Below are 21,509 nucleotides of genomic sequence, written 5' to 3' on the forward strand. Positions count from 1 at the left end.
TTTCAGTATGAGCATTGGTAGAGGTGAGAAATCTCTAAGAGCTGGCCACTTTGCTTTTCTGATTTTCAGCTTTAACCCCCAATATCTGTCTCTGGGTTTTTATTATTCATGCTATACTTTGCATTTTTGAAGAAAGAAATTGAAGAAGATACCAGAAAAAGGAAAGATCTCCCATACTCTTGGATAGGCAGAATCAACATAATAAAAAAATGGCAATCTTACCAAAAGCAATCTACAGATTCAATACAAATCCCATCAAAATCCCAACACAATTCTTCACAGACCTCAAAAGAACAATACTCAACTTCATATGGAAAAAGGAAAAACCCAGAATAGCTAGAAACAATCCTGTACAATAAAGGAACTTCCAGAAGCATCACCATCCCTGACTTCAAGCTCTGCTATAGAGCTATAGTAATAAATACAGTTTGGTATTGACTAAAAACAGACATGTGAATCAATAAAATCCAATTAAACACCCTGACTGAGCATATATCCATAAAGAATCATTTCAGCACCTTAAGAGAATAGCTGCATCCCCATATTCACTGCACCATTATATGGATGCATAAAGAAATTGTGAGATGGTAGAGGGTACTATTCAGCCTTAAAAGAGGGATTCTGACATTCACAACATAGACGAACCTAAAAGACATTATGCTAAGTGAAATAAGCTAAATGGAAGGAAAAAGCAGTGTATCATGCATGAAAAAACTAGCATAATACACAGAAACAGAATTAAGGTTACAATGGACAAGAAGCAGAAGGAATGAGGAGACTGCAAGACAGAAGGTAAAAATTTCTAGTTATATATTAATAAGCCTAAAGGTCTACTGTAAAGCATGAGGACTACAACTAAAAGTAGTTAATTATATATATAATAATATATATAATTAAATAGATTTTGATGATATTACTACACATGCACAAAAGGAACAATAAAGTTATGACTATTAGTTATCTTAAGTATAATAAAGACTTCATTAAAATATATTGCAAAAACATAAGTATATAACTTAAATATATTTATAAAAATACATGTATATGTAAATAAATATAACAGCATCTACAGTGAGATCTAAAATTTATGGAATGTTTATACATGCATACATATGAGAAAAAATAATGGAATGCTAATGAAAAAAGTTTTTTAGAATATCCTATTTTTTGTGGGCAAGGAAGAATTAATACTGTCAAGATGTCTGTCCTTGACACTGATCCTAGTTCTGAAAGATGGAATCCCAAATATCACATTCCTGAGAAATTAAAATCCAAAATGTTGAAATTCTGGAAAACTAACCCCTTGAGAAGCCACAGTGACTAAAACATGCTTTTACCTACTAAGCCATCTCTCCCATTCATCCATCTTATTTTTTGAGGCACTCTCATTGAACCTGGAGTTCAATGGCTGGCTATGTGGTCTGGCCAGCAAGGATTAGGGACCCTCTTGTCTCTGCCTCCCAGAACTGGGATTACATATGCATGCCACCAAGCCTGACTTTCTATGTGGATGCTGGGAATGCTAACTCGGGTCTTTGGGCTTACACGGCAAATATTTATCCTTTCAGCCATCTCTCTAAGTCCCAGTTTTCTTCTTTAGATAATTCAACAAAATTATACTACTGTGACAATATACTTGATAAATGTCATGAAAGTAATCTTTTGTTGTAAATGGTTCATTATACATCTAAATGTCAATTTTATTTTGTATAAGAAGTAAGAGCAAAGCACAAATCACTATATTATATATACTCCTTTGTCCTAAGCCTAGAGGCAGGAGGGAGGGCCTAGTCCCTACTCCAAATGACAGATTTTGATGATCCCTCCTGGAAGGCATCACCCTCCCTGAGGAGTGGGGGTGGGGGATGGGATGGGAGGGAGGGGAAGAGGGAAGAAGGGAAGGAAGGAATTGGGAAGGAGGGAAGGAGGAAAATGGGAAGGAGGGAGGGAGAGGGAACTGGGAAAAATATGTAAAATAAGAAAAATTATAAATAAGAAAAAGATTCAGAAAAAAAAGAAACTGATAAAGTATAACCCTGTATGGAAATACTGGTTCACCAGCCAAAGCTGTCATTTAAATGCTTAAGATGAAGAAACTATATTCATTTTTATCATCCTATACTAGTCTTACTATAAGAAATATCAGTGATAGGGCTTGAGAGGTGGCTCAGTAGGTAAGAGTATTTACTATTCTTACAGAGGACTAGGATTCAGCTACCAACACCCACATGACAGCTCACAACCATTTGTAATTACAGCTCCAGGAGATTCAATGCCCTCTTCTGGCCTCTACCAGTACCAGGCATGCCTATGTTGTACATATATACATGCAGACAAACATTAATAAAGATCTTCTTAAAAATACCAGTCTCACTTTACTATGGACTTTTCAATAGGCTCAGAAGTATCAGAAAATGCAAGGCATCATTTTTATAATAGATTTTCCATAGATAAGTTTGAATTAACTTTGTAGAACCCATAACATGTATCTTAAAAGTTCACATAGAATTAGACTTCATAAATCAGAACCAGTATTAATAAATTTGTCAAGTTATTTACACATGAAATAAAGTAACATTCTTAACAGTCATAAAAGGTATATCTACATTAAAAGGCTTCTGCACAAAGAAGCATTATGTACTTCCTTTAAAGATAGTCCTTGGTGCCAAATGACTGGTAACAAAAGTCTACTACAATCAGGAAAGGGACAAATCTAAGAAGTTAGTTGGCTTCCTTCTCTTAATTCTACTAATATAACTCAAATTGGTTAATTAAAATCATTCTACTTAAAACTACCTACATTAAATGGACACAGAAAGATTTAATTTTGAATAATTAATTTTGGAAATTTTCAACTGATTTCCCTTTTGCTTGAAAAAAATATGCATGGCAAGACCATAGCAACTATCTATATTTTTTCTACTAGTTGGCAAAGAGAAAGTACATTTGATGGTTAGACAGCATATTTTAAGGAATGTTTAGTTCAATGTTATCAAAAATGATCAGAGTGGTAGCAGGCAGCTGTAATCTGAGTCATGTTTGCAAATGAGCAAATACAAACAGACAGATGAGGAGCTGCTGGAGCGGTCTGGCAGTCACTGATGCACATCTTTCTCCCTGGAGCTATGAAGGCCATTTTGTCAAGCAGGGTGAAACAGAACAAAAGTGGCTCTGAAAGTAATGTTATAGGCACTGAGATAACCACATATAGATGCACGGATAAAATTACCAATTAGTTTACCAATTGGCTGCAACGAATTCGATTGGTTCATAATTAATTCTAGTTACTGGCACAGAAAGCAGGATGGCTGACGCCATATCCTTGTCCTGCAGACACACAATACTGGTGTACAGACCCTTGGGTGCAAAACATCAATAAAGCCCTCCACTGCAGCTCCAGGAATGAGCACAGGTGGTGCAAACAGGTAAAAACACACATCACATAATCTGTGCTAACAGAGAACCTTTCTAGGAGGCACTTCAGCATGAGTTTGTGAAAGGCTATTACCAAACCCATACATAGTTCAAGGAGGAAATCAGCAAAAAGCAAAATGGTGGGTAAATCATTTTAATTTTCAAAACTTATAACAGCTCATCTCGTCAACCATTCTCTTCTTTCAAATATTTCTCCTTCTCCTTAATTTTCAATATAAAAACCTAGAATGACACATAATATATTTACCAAACTCCTGAGGTGGGGGGGGAGGGGGACAAAGAATGAAAATCTGCTAGAAGCCATTCTCCCATAATTTCATCATTACCAGCTGCCACTGTCTACATAATAATACAGAAATATTGTAATTGCCAAACACCCTTAACTCAGTAGCAAGTTGTCTTTCCAGATGTTTTTCTTCCAGAATTCCCCACTGCTGTGGAGCTGCAAATTAAAAGTGTGCCCCTAACAGAGGTAGGTGTGCTAAATGACTGATCCCCCAGGTGGCAGTATAGAAAGTGCTGAAACTTTAAAAATGGGTCTTAGTAGAGGTTCTTAAACCAAATAAGGCATGTCCTCTGAGGATGTGAGATCCCAGTCTCTCTGGGTTCCACTCCTGATATGTGATTCCTTCCTCATACACATACTCCTGTCATGACAAGAGACACAGACTTGTGACATACACAAAAGGCTATACAGCAGAATTAAACTGATGCCAAATCTTTAGTACTGAGTAAATTGATCTTTTTTCTCTATAAACATTACTCATCTGTGGTATTTCATTATGGTAACAAAAACAAAGATCTAGAACCTGTGAAAATAAGAGAAAGATAAGTTACAAGGCCCACAATAACAAACTCAAACTCAAAATCCCCCACTGTTTACCTATAACAATTGCTTAAGTCATCTATTTTGCCTAAAATATTCTCCCAATATTGAATAATACATTTATGTGAAAGTTGAAAAGTCCTCAGTCCTATCTAGGCCAACTTGCTCAAATTAAATTTAAATTCTGTTACTGACTTTTATCCAAAGCCACACAAGTAGGAAATGATGTTTTCCTTTCAGGAAACAGCACAGATTTCACAAACACAGTGTCCTGTGACCAACAGGCAGAAGTCACCACTCTTATAAACACTATCAAGTATAACAACCAATGTTAAGACACCAAAAGTCACAAGCTCCATGCAAGTAAGTCTTTTCTCTTTCAAACTATTTAAGTTATACTAACAAGTACATTTTCTAAGTCATGGCAAGAAAATGATGTTTCTCAGAAAGTCTTTCCCTTCATTTCAGCACCGTGCACGGGGAAGCAGAAATTATTCTGCCAGAAAAATATTAAACAGCCTTTCTCGCCAAAGGGAAAACCTGTACTTATTTGAATAAAGCAGGAAAATGATGACTATTAGGGTTACAACTCTTGCTACAATGTGTAGCGGTCTGAGCAAGAAGAACTACTTTCTGCACTGAAATGACTTGACAGGGTTACAGGAAAATTTTAAGTGACAAAAATAAAAATAATAACCAAACCTTTATCCAAAGGTGTAAATAACCAGCGATAGCATCCAAAGAAAGAACACAAACATGGATGCTCTCTCTTTAGCAAAACTCTATACACAAATAAAAAAGGAAGCTAATGGTGTTTGAATCAACATGAGCTGAAGGTAATTTAAGGGTGATTTAATGGCAGTTACACCTTCTTTAGGTCCTATAAGCAGCACCAACAAAAAATATCTTTGGAATAAATAAATGTTTAGGGTCAGTCAGGGTGGCACACCCTTTAATCACCACACTCAGAAAGCAGAGGCAGGTGGATTCCTGAGTTCAAGGCCAGCCCAGCTATATGGCAAGTTTCAGAACAGCCAGGGCTACCTCAAAAATAGATAGGTAGGTAGGTAGGTAGGTAGGTAGGTAGGTAGGTAGGTAGGTAGGTAGATAGATAGACAGACAGACAGACAGACAGACAGACAGACAGACAGACAGATAATGTTAAAAGTAAGGGTTGTTGAAAATTAATGTTCAAATACTCAACAGGTAGTTGCAGCCTGCTGCTGAGTCACAATGTAATTTCAGAACTGCTAAGACTTTTATAGTTCCTCACCGATACATAAGAGTGCTGGAGTCTATGACTTATGACATTTACATATTATGATTTATGTTTCCATCTGTCCCATTTTCTTATTATCAATCTTATTTTTCTCTGAAAAATCTAAACTGTCGTATTTCTCCAGTCTTGTTTTACCATTTACTCACTGAGTGTGTGTGCATGCACATATGCAGACATACTACCGCACACATAGGGAGGGCGCAGGACAACTTGCAGGGATTGGTTCACTCCTACTACATGGAAATGATAGTGCTGCTCACAATGTCCTAGATGTCAGTCTGGACTCAGCTCAGGCTGAACTCTGACTGGGTGAACAAAAGGATTGCTACCCAGACTCAGCATTCCTCAAGAATCCTGTGAAGTGGGTTTCTATTTGTCAGGAAAAGCCATTACTTCCTTCATCCATCCTCACCCCTCACCCCCACCCCTGCCCTATACACACACACACACACACACACACACACACACACACACACACACACACACAGTCAACTAACTACCTCTGGCAAAGGCTCCTGATTAACTCAAGCAAGCCTGTAACAGATCAAGTCCCCATGCCAGTTTCAAAGCTGTCCCAACTCACATGCTTCCCCCCTACCCCAACACCAATGCAACCTATCTCCTTAAAATCACCAAGATTCTCCCCACTTTTTGAACTGAACTCTACACACTGACATGTCTATTAGATAAAATGGCAGTCTTTTTTGTTTTGATTATATAGCCAAATATAGAGACAAATAAGGACAGTTATCTAGAACCTTAGGGTTTAAAAATATGACATGTTGCCACAAACAAGAATTATGAGCAGATTAACAGCCCCACTGAAGGAAGGCTATCAAAAACAATAGAAAGGAAAGCCAAATGCATGCTTTTTTTTTTTAATTGGGGAGTGCTGCTGTGAATCAAACCTAGGACCTTACACATGCTAAGTACACAATACACATACTAAGCTCTATCCGCAGTCCAAGTATAGGTATTTCTAAGGTGCCTCATCCTTTAATAGGAAATTACACTTTTGCTATCACCTAGCCTGTTTAGGATGGCTATCTGGTCTGTCCAGGAAAGCTATCTATAATAGCCCTTTCTAACTTGTCAGGGAGGAGGTTAAATTTCCAACTCTTAGTGAAGTTCATGCGAAGATTTCTTATCATTACTCACAATCATTTTTCATTCATGTTAAAACAGCAAAATTTAAGTGGAACCCAGATCTGCAACTTATTTTAAGTTCATAAGCATCTTTAAGACATCTGTAAAATAATTTTTGTCATACACACATGAGCCCAACAACCCCAAGTTAAGAATTCCTGCGCTGGCACATGAGTAAAGAAGATCCTTTTAAATTTTTCCTCCAATCCTATATATCTGTTTTTCCCCACATCTGCTTTCAGAAACCTCTCAGTGCCTTAAATTCATATACATTTTGAAATAGTTATACTTTAAAGTCAGTTAGTTTTCTCTTGCTATGATAAACCACAGCAATAGAAAGAATTTATTTTGGGGCTTATGGTTCCAGAGATAGAGTTCACAATAGCAGAATAGAGTCAGCAGATGGCAGGAGGCTGGAGCAGCAGCTGAGAGTTCATATCTCAAACCATAAACCAGAAATAAACAACACACTCAAAAATTTGAAACCTCAAAGCCCACCCCCCAAAGACAGTTACTTAATACTGAATTATTAGACAATGTGTAATGTCCATCATTTAGTTGCTTTTCTTATTACTAGGTATCTTTTGATTCAGCGTTCTGGGATTGTTTTTCTTCTTTGTGCCTTCTTGGCCATGTTTAACCTTCTCTTCAGACCTTAGTATTTTTTCTAAATTCTATGTAGAACTGGTTTAGTGGTCGCAAGCACCTTAAATTTCTTGTTATCATGGAAATGTTTCTTTTGTCCTTTGAGAAAAACTAAGAGTTTCAATTGGCACAGTAGTCTGTATGGCATCTGTGAACTTTCATAACTTTCAGAACACAGGCCTAATCATTTCTGGCTTCCACAGTCTCCATAGAAAAAGCAGTGGCTTCAAGGAGAGACACAATGGTGTAGGATGAGCCTGCAGAGCATTCATTATCTCTAAAAAACAAACAAACAAACAAAAAACACAGCAGGTGACACAGGGATATGGTATTTTTAAAAAGTGATTTCATGGAATTGCAAAAAAAAGATAGCGGTAGAGCTGCCACATATGCAATGGAGAGTATCAAAACTGAGAGAAGTAGAAGTAGAGACAGCAGAGAGTAGCTGAGGTGACAAAGAAGCATGTCCTTGATGAGTAGTGCAGGTCCTCAGGCAGCCAGGAGGCTCACACAAAGCCACTTTAACCCTTTACTGCCCACTAGGTCTGTGCCATTGCTCAACCTGCAGGTCAGACCCATGGCATGGAGCCACCCATGGGCTACAAGCACAATTGTGCCTGGGGAGCCAGTGGAGTGATCAGCATTCAGGGCAGGATGGTGTAACACAGCCTGGTGCTCAAGCGGAGCCTGCCCCTGGACATGCTGCCCAGTCACATGATCACCCAATAATAGGAGTCTCGGCGATGTTGCAGTATTTATGGTGCTTCAGAAACTTAAACCAGATCAATGACTAGCTATAGTAAGTATCTGCATGTAAAGCTGTTTGGGAAAAATAATACACCATGTGACACACAGCAAACTGCAACACCACTTTAATAAATGTTCGATAGAGAGATGAATAAGATGGCAGATGGTGGAATGGAGCAGTATGCAACTAGAAGACAGGTGTGGGAACGCAATGGCTTTCAAAGGTCATGTCCCCAAACAGGCTGCCTTACTGCATGATTACCCTGCACAGCAAGATATCCGAGATAAAGGATGGTTCATTTCCTGGATTAAGTCTCCTCAAAAGATTGCCATGTTGGTGTCAGTGGTCCATGCTGCTGCCAGCATCGGTGGGCAAGAAAGCTTCTTTTGCACTGGTATTGGTAACTGCAGCCTCATAACTGAGAATGATATTGAAGGCTTCTGTGACAACCGCCCACCCTGTCCCACCCCGGGGAAAAAAGAAACAGTCCAGACAGGAAACTATTTAAGAGAGCCCTTAAAAACTGTGATAAAGATGCTGAAGTGTAGATCTCCACAATTAATGGCTTCTGGCAGAAGTGCAGGCGAGGAAGGACTGATTTTCTATAAGGGGCTGGCCACCTGGAGTTTGACCATGCTCCATTGAGTAGATGAGCAATAGAAATTGCACTTCTTTTTCATCTTTTCTAGTGGGGAGGGCTCATAATGGTTGAAGGGTGGGACTGGGAGGCCTGTTAAATGAATTTGCTCGGGGTTCATGATATGAAATGTCCAAATAATAAAAATATGATGGAAAAAAACAACAAAAGTTCTTGGGCTCACTAATCTGCCAAGGCTAGCCCTTAACTCACTCTGTAGCCTCTGACTCAGCTTGTTGAGTAACTGGAATATAGGCCTCTGGCACTGCTGCCACTAACTCACACTACAGTTTGAACTCTTCTTAACCTACTGAATTAAGAAACATAAACTCATTGAGATACAAACATAAAATAATTGTAGCTTTCCCCATAACTACTCACTGAAATCCTGAATATGAGCACTAGAATGACACTTTTTTTTTTTTTCAGCAACATTCAATTACCAGAACTAGATAAGATGGTAACTTTTTCATCTAAAGACATCACACATTTTGGTTACCTCAAGCTGGAGCTGAGCTGGATGATCAACCCTCATGGATGGCTAGCTTTCATAGTGCTAGAAGGTACTGTATAAGTTGCTATGGGGAAAGAGGCATCAGTGGGCTTACTCAGGTGTTAACACCACAAACTACAAACCTGACAGGCAGGATGCACCCACTTATGCAACTGCGGTGTGACTGTTATAGGGGTAGCTAACTGCTCACTGATTGGATCTGAGGCCCAATCCACAGGTGGAAATTCATGCATGGTACTGTAAACACACTTAAAAAGCCCCATGGCAGGAAAGGTCATAGGTCCTAAGCAGGATTTAATTCTGTTGTAGAGCTAAATTGACATGGTATAGTCCCAAGCCAATGATTATCCAGATGGCCCTGGTTTAACTAAGTTAAGTCACAAAACAAAACTAAAAGTCTTTAATCTGGGAAAAGAACAGGTAGGTATATTGAGAGAAGTGGGAGGGAAACATCAGCGAGTATACTGACTACATAAATGCCAAAAGAAACAAATCTCTTTAACCCATCTATTAGCCTACATTGTAAGAGAGCAAGAGAATGGAGGAGTGATGGTTGGAGTGTGGTTTTCCAGGAATGTCAATGCTTAGAAAATCATGTAATAAAATGGTTGATACCACAATAAGTATACCTTCTGACTAGAAAAAAACAGGTCAGCAGTCCTGAGTAAAATAAAAATATCTTTCACTACTGCATTACACTTCTTATGTGAATTATGTAATACCAGTGTTATTAACAGCACCTTAAATACAGACATCAAACTGAACTGTGATTACTCAGTTAAGGAACAAAAATCACTGTGGAAATAAAGCCGTCAGTGATTTAACAAAACACAGTTTAAATCACCTGAAAAAATAAGAGGGTGGGGGCTAGCAATTTCTCTGCAGTTGGGAGCACTGACTGTTCTCCCAGAGAACTGGGAGAACTGGGGTTCAATTCCCAGCACCTACATGGCAGCTCACAACTGTCTCAAACACCAGCCCCTGAGGATCAGATGCCTTTTTCTGTCATCTGTAGGCACAAAGCACCTACATACATGAAGATAAAACATCCACAAACATAAAAATAATTTAAAACAAAACACCAGGGAAATCTCTGAGTTTTGTGTCTCACAAATATACTAACCAAATGCAAAATTAAATCACAGAGCTTTGATAATGATAAAAGAGGGGAAAAATAAAAATTATAACACAGCATATACTTATACTAATGGCCAAACTGCATATATTTACATTATTTTAGAAGTCCTATAGGCAGAAGAGTAGACTAAAAAATGAAAATAATTGAAGTTACCAGATTTTATTAGCATGAGTCTTTAACCATCAAGTCACAGCACAATCATCATTCTAATTTTCTCAAACTCCTTTACAACTCTTTTTTCTTAATGAGTTTAGTATTTTTCCTGCATGTGTGAGGGTGTCAGGTCCCCTGGAATTGGAGTTATAGACAGTTATGAGCTGCCATGTGGCTGCTGGGAACTACACCTGGGTCCTCTGAAGAATAGTTGATGCTCATAACCACTGAGCCATCTCTCCAGCCCCTGCCCTCCTTCAGTCTTAACTTACAACTTACATAACAAATCCTTATAACTATTAAAGTTGCACAAAACTTTGGTTAAATGAGTGACAGAACCAGAAATAAAAGCCACAGTTCCTTACACAAATGAGTGTCCCTCAAACACAGGTTCATACTAGATGCCGATGTTTCAGTTACCACAGGAGCTGTGTCTGCAACCAGCCAATTTCATTCCTCTACAGAATGCATTTCACAAACAAATCTAATTTCTTCAATAAGACATTTGTTCTTTTAAATCACAAAAATCAAAGAGCTCTAGGAATGACCTGAAAATTATGCAGGCTCCTATACCCACTTTTAGGTTCATAAACTCACTTTCTAGCTCATACACTTTAGACTAATGTACTCATCTTGTAAAGGAAGCTGAACCCCAAACCAAACACAGTAATGTTTTCTACCACAACCTGCTGACTCAGTTTATTCAAATGATATGATTTTCATTAAAAACCTTTTTTCTTGGGCTAGCAAGATGGGTGAGCAACTTAAGGCACTTGCTATCTCTCCTAACAGCCTGACATTGATGCCCAGACCCCTACAGTAAAAGGAAGAAATCAACTCTAACAGTAATCCTCTGACTTACACACATGATGTGGAACATATACACATACTAAATTTAACTTTTAAAAATTAAGTAGTCTTCTTAAAACATACAAAGTTTATACAATGATAACCATGTTAATTGTAACCACCACACTACACACTTGAATAGTTCCACTATTGTTGATTTTAGAATATATTTCATGAACCATATTTTCTTTTCTTTCTGATTTTTGTTTTGTTTTTTTCAAGACAGGGTCTCTCTGTAACAGCTCTAGCTGTCCTGGAACTCACTCTGTAGACCAGGCTTGGCTTGAACTCACAGAGATCCGCCTGCCTCTGCCTCCCCAGTGCTGGGATTAAAAGTGTGAGCCACCACCGCCTGGCTCATAAACCATATTTTCAAGCTAGTATAAAACTTATCTTGGCTGTTTGCAATTAACAAGGAGCCACAATGCTGTCTCAACCTGTAACTTTTCTTTGACTTTTCATGTACTGCAAAGGCTAAATAATAAATGATGATCACCATTAAAACCACTGTTATTTTTAAAATATAAATTCTGTTATCTCTTTAACAGTTATATGAAAATGTACCATTGATTTTCTTAATATTTTACTAAATAGAAATTAATATAGTATATAGTTTGCATTTACTAAAAGGCCAGCAGTTTCCAGAACAGCCTATGCTACATAACTGTTTGAAGTTTTCTTACAATCATAAGGTTACCAAAAATCAATAAACACCTTACAATGACATCGCAATCCCACCCAGGATTGTTTATGGTTAGCAATCAATCTCTTTTCTCTAACCAGAATGAATTAGAAACACAGCAGAAAGGGAGCAATTTCCAACTAAAGCATAAAACACCAAATAAATAAACAAACAAACAAACAAACATGAAAAATCTCACCAAAACCACTTACAGTAACCAAAGAAAACAGAGAAGTCGTGTTTCTGTATTTTCTCAAGTGTGCTCTGTGTGTGTGTGTGTGCGCGCGCGTGCGTGCGTGCGTGCGTGCGTGCATGCGTGTGTGTGTGTGTGTGTGTGTGTGTGTGTGTGTGTGTGTGTGAGAGAGAGAGAGAGAGAGAGAGAGAGAGAGAGAGATACCATCTGATTCCTTCCTAGGACTATGAGTTAAGACAGCTTTCCACTAAGTCTTTCACAAAACATGAGAGGACATATGTTATATAACATGAACAAAACATTAAAATTTTTACAAACTTGAAAATCAAGAAAGCCTAAGCACATGTTAATCTTAGTGTAAAGGTCAAAAGAACAATTCTCATGACAGGTAATGAAGTAAAGAGTATACAATCAAAACTAAAAATGATGAATGACCAAAGCATACCTTACCTTACATTCCACCACACTCTGATCCGATTCACAAGTCACATAGATTTCATCTACTGCACGGCGAAGATTATCAAAAAGAAATGCCCAGTAGCGAGCTCTTAGGTCAATTTTCCGTGGGTGCCTTGCTTTTGTGGGACTTTTATCAAAATGTTTCTCTCCAGCTGTGGATGTTATTTTACAGTCTGTACTCTGAAGAAATAAATGAAACATTTAGAAAGGTAAGGAAAAGGCTCTAGGAATTATACTTTTTATTTACTTATTTATTTAGGTTTATTTGAGACAGGGTTATCTGTATAACTTTGGAGCTTGTCCTGGAACTTGCTTTGTTGACCAGGCTGGCCTCAAACTCACAAATATGCACATGCCTCTGCCTCCCGAGTGCTGGGATTAAAGGCGGGTGCCACCATTGCCCAGCTAGATTTCTTCTTTTATAAAGTACACCTTTTTTTTTTTTTTTTTGGCTTATATCACACTTGAATTCATTAAATAAATATCTGCCCTAAACAAGAGGCAGGTTTTTGTACTAAAAATCCCAGCATGGAGAGGGAAGGAAATCCTGAAGCCCTACTATATCTGAGGAGCCATTGGCAGTTAAAGGCTACTAAGAGGAGGAGTCCGTGTGCATACCCAATATGCACACATGCCACAAAGCAAGTGTGGGGGCAGAGGACAATTAGTAGAAGTCCGTTTTCTCCTTCCATCGTGTGGGTTCCCAAGCTCAAAGTCAAATCATCAGGCTTGTTAGCAAGCACTTTTACCCAGAATCATCCTGCCAACCCAGCTGATCTCATTTTTTCAAAGTATACTATTCATGGGATAATAAACCCATTCCCATGATACTGACAAGATACTTTGTGACAGGCTGAGAGAGCAGGAAGATTCTCACAAGACTGGGCCCAAGATCTTGGATTTCTCAGCTTTAAGAAATCAGAACTAGATACTAGATAGATAAATGGCTACTGCTTTTTAATTACCCACTTTGTGGGCACAAGAAATTAAAACAATGGTTAACATTTAGTCTCTGCATATCTAAAACTGATTTTACTTCACTTCTGTAATGGAATTATCATTTGACTAAGCACAGAACTTGAGCTTAAAAACTTTGTGGGTTTGCTTCCTTATAACTCTGAGAGACAGCTCCTTTGTCTTTTTGTGGCTACAAAGACTGCTGGTAACCTGTAACTTATGTGATGTTACTTTTTGGTAAGTTTAAAGACTTTCTTTTGCCTGGCTGTTCTAAAGACTGTAGAGCTGATCTAAGTGTAAAGCTACTTTTATTTAGGCTGCATATCTCTGGTTTATGTTCCAAACTCCTGAGAACTCAGCAACTGAAAAACTACTTCCAACCACCATTTATTTTCAACTTTTGGATTTCTTAGAAGACATGCACTAGAAATTCCATGTTTGATTTTCCCACATCTGATGTGTGGAGGTCCTTCTGTATGCTGCAAATATGCATTGCTTTTATTCGTTGATGAATAAAGCTGTGTTAACCAATGGATGGGCAGGATTTAGCTAAGTGGGATTTCTGAACAAAGAGACAGGGGAAAGGACAACAAAGGACAGATGCCACGTAGCAACTGGGAAGATAGGCCACCCAAGCACTCTCCAGTAAGACAAAGCCACATGGAGATACACAAATTAATAGTGATGGGTTAATAATTAAGAGAGAACTAGCCAGGAAGAAGCCTGAGCCATTGCCCAAACAAAATATTTAATATTAGCCTCTGAGTTTTTATTTCACAAGTGGCTGTGGGAACTGATGGGTGGGAGAAACATCGGACCAGTGAGATGGAGTAAACGGAGAAAAATCTCCTTTTACACACATCTTCAGTCTAAAGGTTCCTCAGGGCACCCTCCAGTTCATAGGTTCTTTCACTAATCTCCTTCCAATATGCCATTTAGTCTATCAATTGCAATGTTTCGAATTTTCACTGACACGTCTATAAATATTTTAAATTAATAGTTAATTTCTTTATTTCATAATTTCCCAAATTTCCTGCATAGCTATTCTTTCTCATAAGGAACTTAAACTCATTTATTTGACAGTTCTCTTTAGAATAGAATGTTACTTTTCATTACCTAAGAAGGAAATTCTCATTTGCATAAAGTATCTACTGTATGGTATGGCGTTTTCTTCATATGTTTTGATATATTTGGCAAACTGATTTTGAGTTTCATGTCTTTCACTTTCTTACTTTGCTCACCTTTGGATGCCATCAATCTGGCCCATTACAGTTCTACTTCCTAGGATCTTCTCCTGGAGCCTACACTTTCCCCTAAGGAGTATGACACACTGAGTCTTCAATCAGAAGTTTACTCCAGAAAGCAGTTTTCACTGCCTTCAGATATCTGCTATCATCAGCCACAACCCCAACAGGGTATGTCTTTTTCATTCTAATATTACATGGTCCAGTACAGGCCTAAGTTTTCAATCAGACACTGAATTTGTTTCCCACCACAACTGACATCCAGGCTCCTTATCCCACTGGAACTCATTTTCTAGACGCTTTGACCATTTAGTTTGTGTCCCTCAACTCCACTTATTCTAAATAGAAAGTTTGGTTTTCTTTCTATCTTTAGATATTTATCTTGTTTTTAAAATATTTTTTATTCATATCTAAAAAGAAATGTTGTCATTGATGCTTCTGTAAGGTGCATTCATTGTGAACTCACAATGATAGCATGATTTAAACTCCATTTTCCTCATATAAAGTTTTTGTTTTATATAAACATGATATGTCTAGTAATATCCAGTTAAAATAACAAATATAAAAAGGAAAAACTATAAAAAGCTCATTGTAACTATCTTGAACATTTTTCAAGTAAGAGGTAGATTCTATACAGCTCTAGTGAATCTATTTGGAAACTTTTAAAGCTACTAAATTGTGACTTGTACAAATGAAAAGTGTCATTACTTACACAAAGAATATCATAAATTCACAAATAAGGAATGGGCGGCAGAAAGGTTAAGGTTATAAACTGAAAACTGCTGGCTGACATTCACTGGGAAGTTATAGAGCTCTCTGAGCATCCGTCTGTCTTCACTTTCTTGTGATACTATTGGAGGGTGCACACGTGTGTCAGTGTTCACTGCCAGGTACACACAGGTGAAGGCCACAAGAGGAGCACAGGTACCTTCACTTACTACTACTACTTGCCTTATTCCTTTTAAGGCAAGGCATCACAGTAAACTCAAAGACTGCTGTTTTGTCTAGGCAGGCTAGCTGGACACCCTGAGAACTCCTAGGATCCACTTCTATCTGTCCCTCAAAACTGGAGTAACAGGCACATGCTGCCTCACCTGGCTTTTTTTTTTTAATATGGACAATGAAGACTTCAATACAGGTCCTCATGCTTGCACAGCCAATGGGTCATCTCCCCCAGGGCACAGTTCATAGCTTCACTTTGGTAAGTGAAGAAAATAAGACCTAAAGCAAAGGGTTACTATGAGAACAACAAAAAGTACCTATTTATAAAGTACTAGGTAAATAGTAAACACAGTATTCACACTTTTAAATTAAAACGTGTTACACTATATTTTTATGTAAGTTAGATATACAATATTCAAATACTTAAATTCATATAATGGATAATATACTCAGGAAATGAGTGAAAACAAATTATTAAAAGGTGTGTAAGCTGTACCTGTTTAGAGATTTTGTGAGTGCTTTGAATTGTCCTCTTAGATTTTCCACCAGTTTGACCTTTATGTTTTCCTTCAAAGCATGAAAAAGGAAACAGACACATAAATAAAAAGAGATAACATATTACACAACTGAACAGCACAACGCATTCAGGCATTTCTAGTACCTAATTCCATCCAGAAACCATAGAACAGTATAATTTTATTCATCATAAATGAATATGAACTACTGGTGAAGTTTAAATCTACATTAAGTCCCTGAGACTGCTTTATTCCATGGCTCTCTCAGAGAGGAATCTCCAGCCCTGGATTTTTTTTTTTTTTTTTTTTTTTTTTTTTTTTTTAGCATAAGCATTCTACAACTAAGATATTACCCACAGCCTATGTGCATTCTTAGCTTGAAACAGCCTATCATAAAAGACTGTTCTCAAAGAAAGAGCAAAGGATGCCTAAAGGAAACAAGAGAACCAAGAATCTCCTTACTCAAATCTAGGATAATATGAACATCAAAAGAGTGTCATTAAGTAAGACGTCAAGAATCTACACAAATTTAAATTTATGAATACATATATAGTTTAAAATAAAAGGGAGAAAGAAAAGCTATTCTTTATATTAGAAGGTCAACTTAAAAACAGACAAAATTATGAATTCAATAAATCAGCATTTCAACTACCAGAGTAATACCTTAATAATTTCATTATTTTTAAAACAGCAAATGAATGGTAATTTTAACTATTGTTTACAAAATCAATTTTATTTTCTATGTCAATTTGCTGTGTACATTCACTTTAAATCTAATTACTCTCCAGAACTAAATATACCCTTACACGTTTTTCTTTGTATCATTTGCTTAGACAGGGCCTTGTTATACTGTCAAGGCTAGCCTTGAGCTCCTAAGATCAAGCAATCTCCCTGCCTCCAGTCCTCCATGCCACTGACACTTCCAGCACACCACTTGTCCTCCAATTTACATTAAAGAGAAAGACAACCTTTAAAAGACACACATACCATCATCATCTTTGCTTTCTAGTGGAACATTCCAAGCTATCAGGTTTCTTGCTGTACGACCCTCCTCAGCAACAATCCTCCTCACTTTGTCATGACTGTTGGAACGTTGGAAGGAAGCCTAGAAATATTGAAATGGTAATGATTATGAGACTATTAGTTACCAATCACCATTTTATAAAGCCATTATTCTCCATACTTCAAATACAAATACTTTAAAACTAATTTGAGTGGCTTGAGAGTGGTTCAATGGATAAAATACTTGTTGTACAAGCATGAGGAAATGAGTTCAGGACTCCAAGATCCATGTAAAAACTGAGTGCCATGGAACACAGCTGTAATTCCAGTACAGGAAGTGCAGAGACAGGCCAGCCAGTTTAGTCAAAATAGGAAGTTACAGGTTCAGTGAGAGACTCTGTGTAGAAAGATAAGATAGGAGTAAGCATATGGCTCAGTCATAAAGACTCTGGTCAACAAGTGTGAAGACTTGAATACAATCCCCACCACTTATAGAACCTATTACCATAAGTTGTCCTATGGTGATAACATGTTTGTACTCAACAAAGTTTGCCTGATGATCAGAGGACGGAGCCAGCCATTAGTTAACCATAGAGGTATAGAGGTCTGTATGGCTAGGTGGAGAAAGGAATATAAGGTGGAGGAAACAGGAGCTGGGTCTCTTTTCGGCTGAGAAATTGGAGAGGTAAAGTGTGGCTGTGGCTTGCTCCTTTGTCTCTCTGATCTTTCTGCATTTACAAAGCTATCTGACTCTGGGCTTTTATTAAGACCAATTAGAACTCATACTACATAGTCCTCTGACCTCCACACTTGAGCACTGTGGCACTTGCATGCACACATGTGTACACATACAAATAAATATATAATGACTTAAAAGTAAAAGGGGAAAAGGCTCAGGTGGTGCCTTAATGTATAAAGAGCTTACTGACACCAAGAAAAAGCAGCAACAGTTTTTAAGACAGATCATATCATATTTTTAAGCTCATGGGAAGAATCCTATAGAAAGAAAGTTTTGGTTATGTGGGGTAAAGGGAATAAACATGCCATCTAAATCTATAAACATAAGGACCTCAGTTCTGATCACCAGAACCCAGGTTAAAAGCTAGGCATGCCAACTTGCGCCAGAATTCCAGCACAGGAAGCAGAAACAGGAAGATCCCAAGACCTCCTAGCCATGAGTGAGCTCCAGATTAAGTAAAAAAAAAAAAAAAACTGTATCTCAAAAACAGGGTGGAAAGCAAGAACATGACACACCAAAGGTTGACTTCTGATCCCACCCTCCCACACCAGCACACACTGACACATGTACCCAAACACGTGTACAAGCATGCACATCCCCAGACATGCACAATAATTACAATGTGGCTTTAATGAGATGGAGGGAGACACCCACTGTCAGCTTCTGGCCTCCACATCATGCACACACACACCAATCTGAGACCTGGAATGTGGCTCATCAGACACCAAGTCTGTCTCAAGGTTTAAAAACTCTAAAATAAAATTACAAATACAGTCTAAAGCTTGAACAGCTACACCAAGCAGAACCACCACTCTGACCTATGCCAGCCCCACATCTTCCATGCCAACAAGACTACGGGTAGAATAACAATCAAAAATCCCAACAAAAGAAAGTTTAAAAGAGAATGGCAAATGAGAGACTAGACATAAGACTAAAAATAGAGAAAAATGTGAAGAAGAAAAACAAAGTCCTCTGACTTTTACCTTAAGCAAAAACAAAAAAAGAAAAATGAGATTTTTTAAATGTCAGATCATATTTTTTTAAACGCATGGGAAGAATGTGATAGAAAACTTGTTATATGGGGAATGGGATTAAACATACCTACTAAATCCATGAGTGACAAAAATAAAGTTTCAGTACAAGAATGAATGAACTACTACTAAAAAATCCAAGCTACTAAAAAAAAAAAAAAAAATGATCCCACCTATTAGAATAATCTGATCAGAGACTAATTTATATCTTCTCTCCAGAACTTTGTACTTAATGTCTATGTTTACCCCTTCATGCTTCTGGCCTTGCCCTGAAATTCTCAGAATCATCTACCTAATTAAAGCTTTCACAGGGACTATGTTATACTATGCTCTCTAGATTTGCAAAACTCTCCAGTCTATTCTCTGTTTACTCTCACACTTCCTAATGATATAGAAAACCTCTTCCATTTGTCTGAACTTAGTGCTGTCACTTAGATTACCCAAACAAAAGCAGCACTATTGACTCCAGGCCAAATGAGAGAGTTTAAACAGGTGTTTTACTTTTAGCTCTTTCAGATAATTTCTTCATTCCCCTGTAGAAAATCTTACAGGTATAGACACCATGCCATAAAGTTCCCTACTACCGTGTCATGTCTAACTTGAGTCATCATAAAGTAATGAGCTTCCAAGAACCAAAGCAGATGACCTCATGGTCCCAAGGATATAGTAATACTAAATCTGAAACCAGACTGAGTGCTCATTTCTCCTATGAACATCACCACCACCAACATAGTTCTTTTGTATTTAATACACAGATACATAGAGAAAAGGCCACCATCTTGAAGACTGTTTTTATTCTTTATTCTAACAGTTAACATATAAAAATATTACTGTTTATCATATATGTGGCTGGAACAGTTTTCATTTTATATTACAGAATGTATTTCCTATAACATGCTGAATGTGCTCCTCTCAGTACAAACTCAACATCTGATCATTTTTAGCAATTAATTCTTATAAACATGTCAATTACATAATGCTTTTAATCATTTTAGTATAAGCACTGGGGTTTGAAATACAATACATGAGTATGAGATACGCAATCACTTTATAGATGTGTATTTCAACAGCATTCCTACTCAGATTCTTTTCTACAGATTGCAACAATTTTCAACTCAAAAGTCATAGTGTGCCACCTAGTGCTACATAGAGATTTTACACAGACTTGTTCAAATAATGGTTCAAATGAAAGCAATCAACATCAGCATTAAGTTATGTTGAGCCTTTATCCAATATATTCTAAGAAATCAAATACTCAAAATACTCACCACAGTCTACATACTACAGAGACTTTCTCCTATCCCCAAACCTCCAAAAGGAGGGACTATGGCCAAGACTACACCCTCTTTCTAAGCCCAAAACTACATCCCTTCTTCCTGAGCCTAAAACTACATTCCCTCTTCCTGAGCCCAAGACTACATCCCCTCTTCCTAAACCCTCCATTTGAGTACTGTCAGATATACAGTAGTGCATGGAAACACTGAGTAGAAGTGTGAGGAATGAGAAGAGAGCATGTTTGCATCTGTTCTTAGGTCCCCTACATCGGTGCCCATCCTGGATTAAGGCAGCCCAAGAAGTTAGCTTGCATTTACTTGTAACAAGAGAGGCTGGTCCTCATCTGTTTTCCTATCCCACATTCCACAAGTTTCAGACAGAGGCACCAGCAGTGCCTGAAACAATAACACTGAGGCTTAAAGAAAGCATCTATGAAAATAGATGGCAGGAAGTAGGAAAAAAAGAAGCAAACAATGAACAAGTGAAAACCTAAAGTCAGTTTAAAAACAGCTTGATCACAGTGGCCAGGGAGACAGCTCAGTGGGTAAAGGTACTTGATGCCAAGCCTGATGACACAAGTTTGATCCCTGGGACCCATATGGTAGAAGGAGAGAATCAAATCCTGAAATCTGTTCTCTGATCTTCCCACAAAACACCATGGCACATGTGACACTGATTTAAAAAAACCAAACAAATATGATAAAAAATAGCTGTACTTACCATCATTTTTAAATTTTCTTCGTAGCAAGGTTATTTACCACATAATCCCATAGGTTATAATTCCTGCAATTATAAAATACATATGTATGTATATACATATATATGTACATATATATCTTTAGTCACAGTGTTATCATAAAATCATATGTAATCATTAAAAGATAAAAATCTCACCCTCCATGTTCCTCATTACATCAAATATAAAAAATTAATAAAATCACCTTTTATTGTCTGTTAGAATACATAGGATACAGCAGGCTTTAAATATTCCACACTGAATACTACCTTAATACTCCAAAATATAAAAACAAAATGGGAAATAAAAAACACTAATTACAGGACTATCATAGTATCCAAAGGCATCAAGCTTCTTTTTAGTA

At 37.5% G+C, this 21,509-nt stretch overlaps 1 protein-coding gene across 1 annotated transcript in view; it reads right to left on the minus strand.

Annotated features, from left to right (window-relative positions):
* Scaper (S-phase cyclin A associated protein in the ER) overlaps positions 1-21,150 on the minus strand; it is a 308,455-nt gene extending 287,305 nt beyond the window's left edge. Inside the window, exons 1-4 of the mRNA XM_051197515.1 lie at positions 21,130-21,150; positions 17,350-17,467; positions 16,344-16,414; positions 12,696-12,884 (exon numbers count right to left, since the gene is read on the minus strand). Of these exons, the coding sequence (XP_051053472.1) occupies positions 12,696-12,884; positions 16,344-16,414; positions 17,350-17,467; positions 21,130-21,135 (384 nt within the window). The 5' untranslated portion in view covers positions 21,136-21,150. The remainder of the gene's footprint in view (positions 1-12,695; positions 12,885-16,343; positions 16,415-17,349; positions 17,468-21,129) is intronic.
* Positions 21,151-21,509: the final 359 nt, after the last annotated feature.

Source organism: Phodopus roborovskii, unplaced genomic scaffold (assembly GCF_943737965.1).
Source record: "Phodopus roborovskii unplaced genomic scaffold, PHOROB, whole genome shotgun sequence".
Taxonomy (NCBI): domain Eukaryota; kingdom Metazoa; phylum Chordata; class Mammalia; order Rodentia; family Cricetidae; genus Phodopus; species Phodopus roborovskii.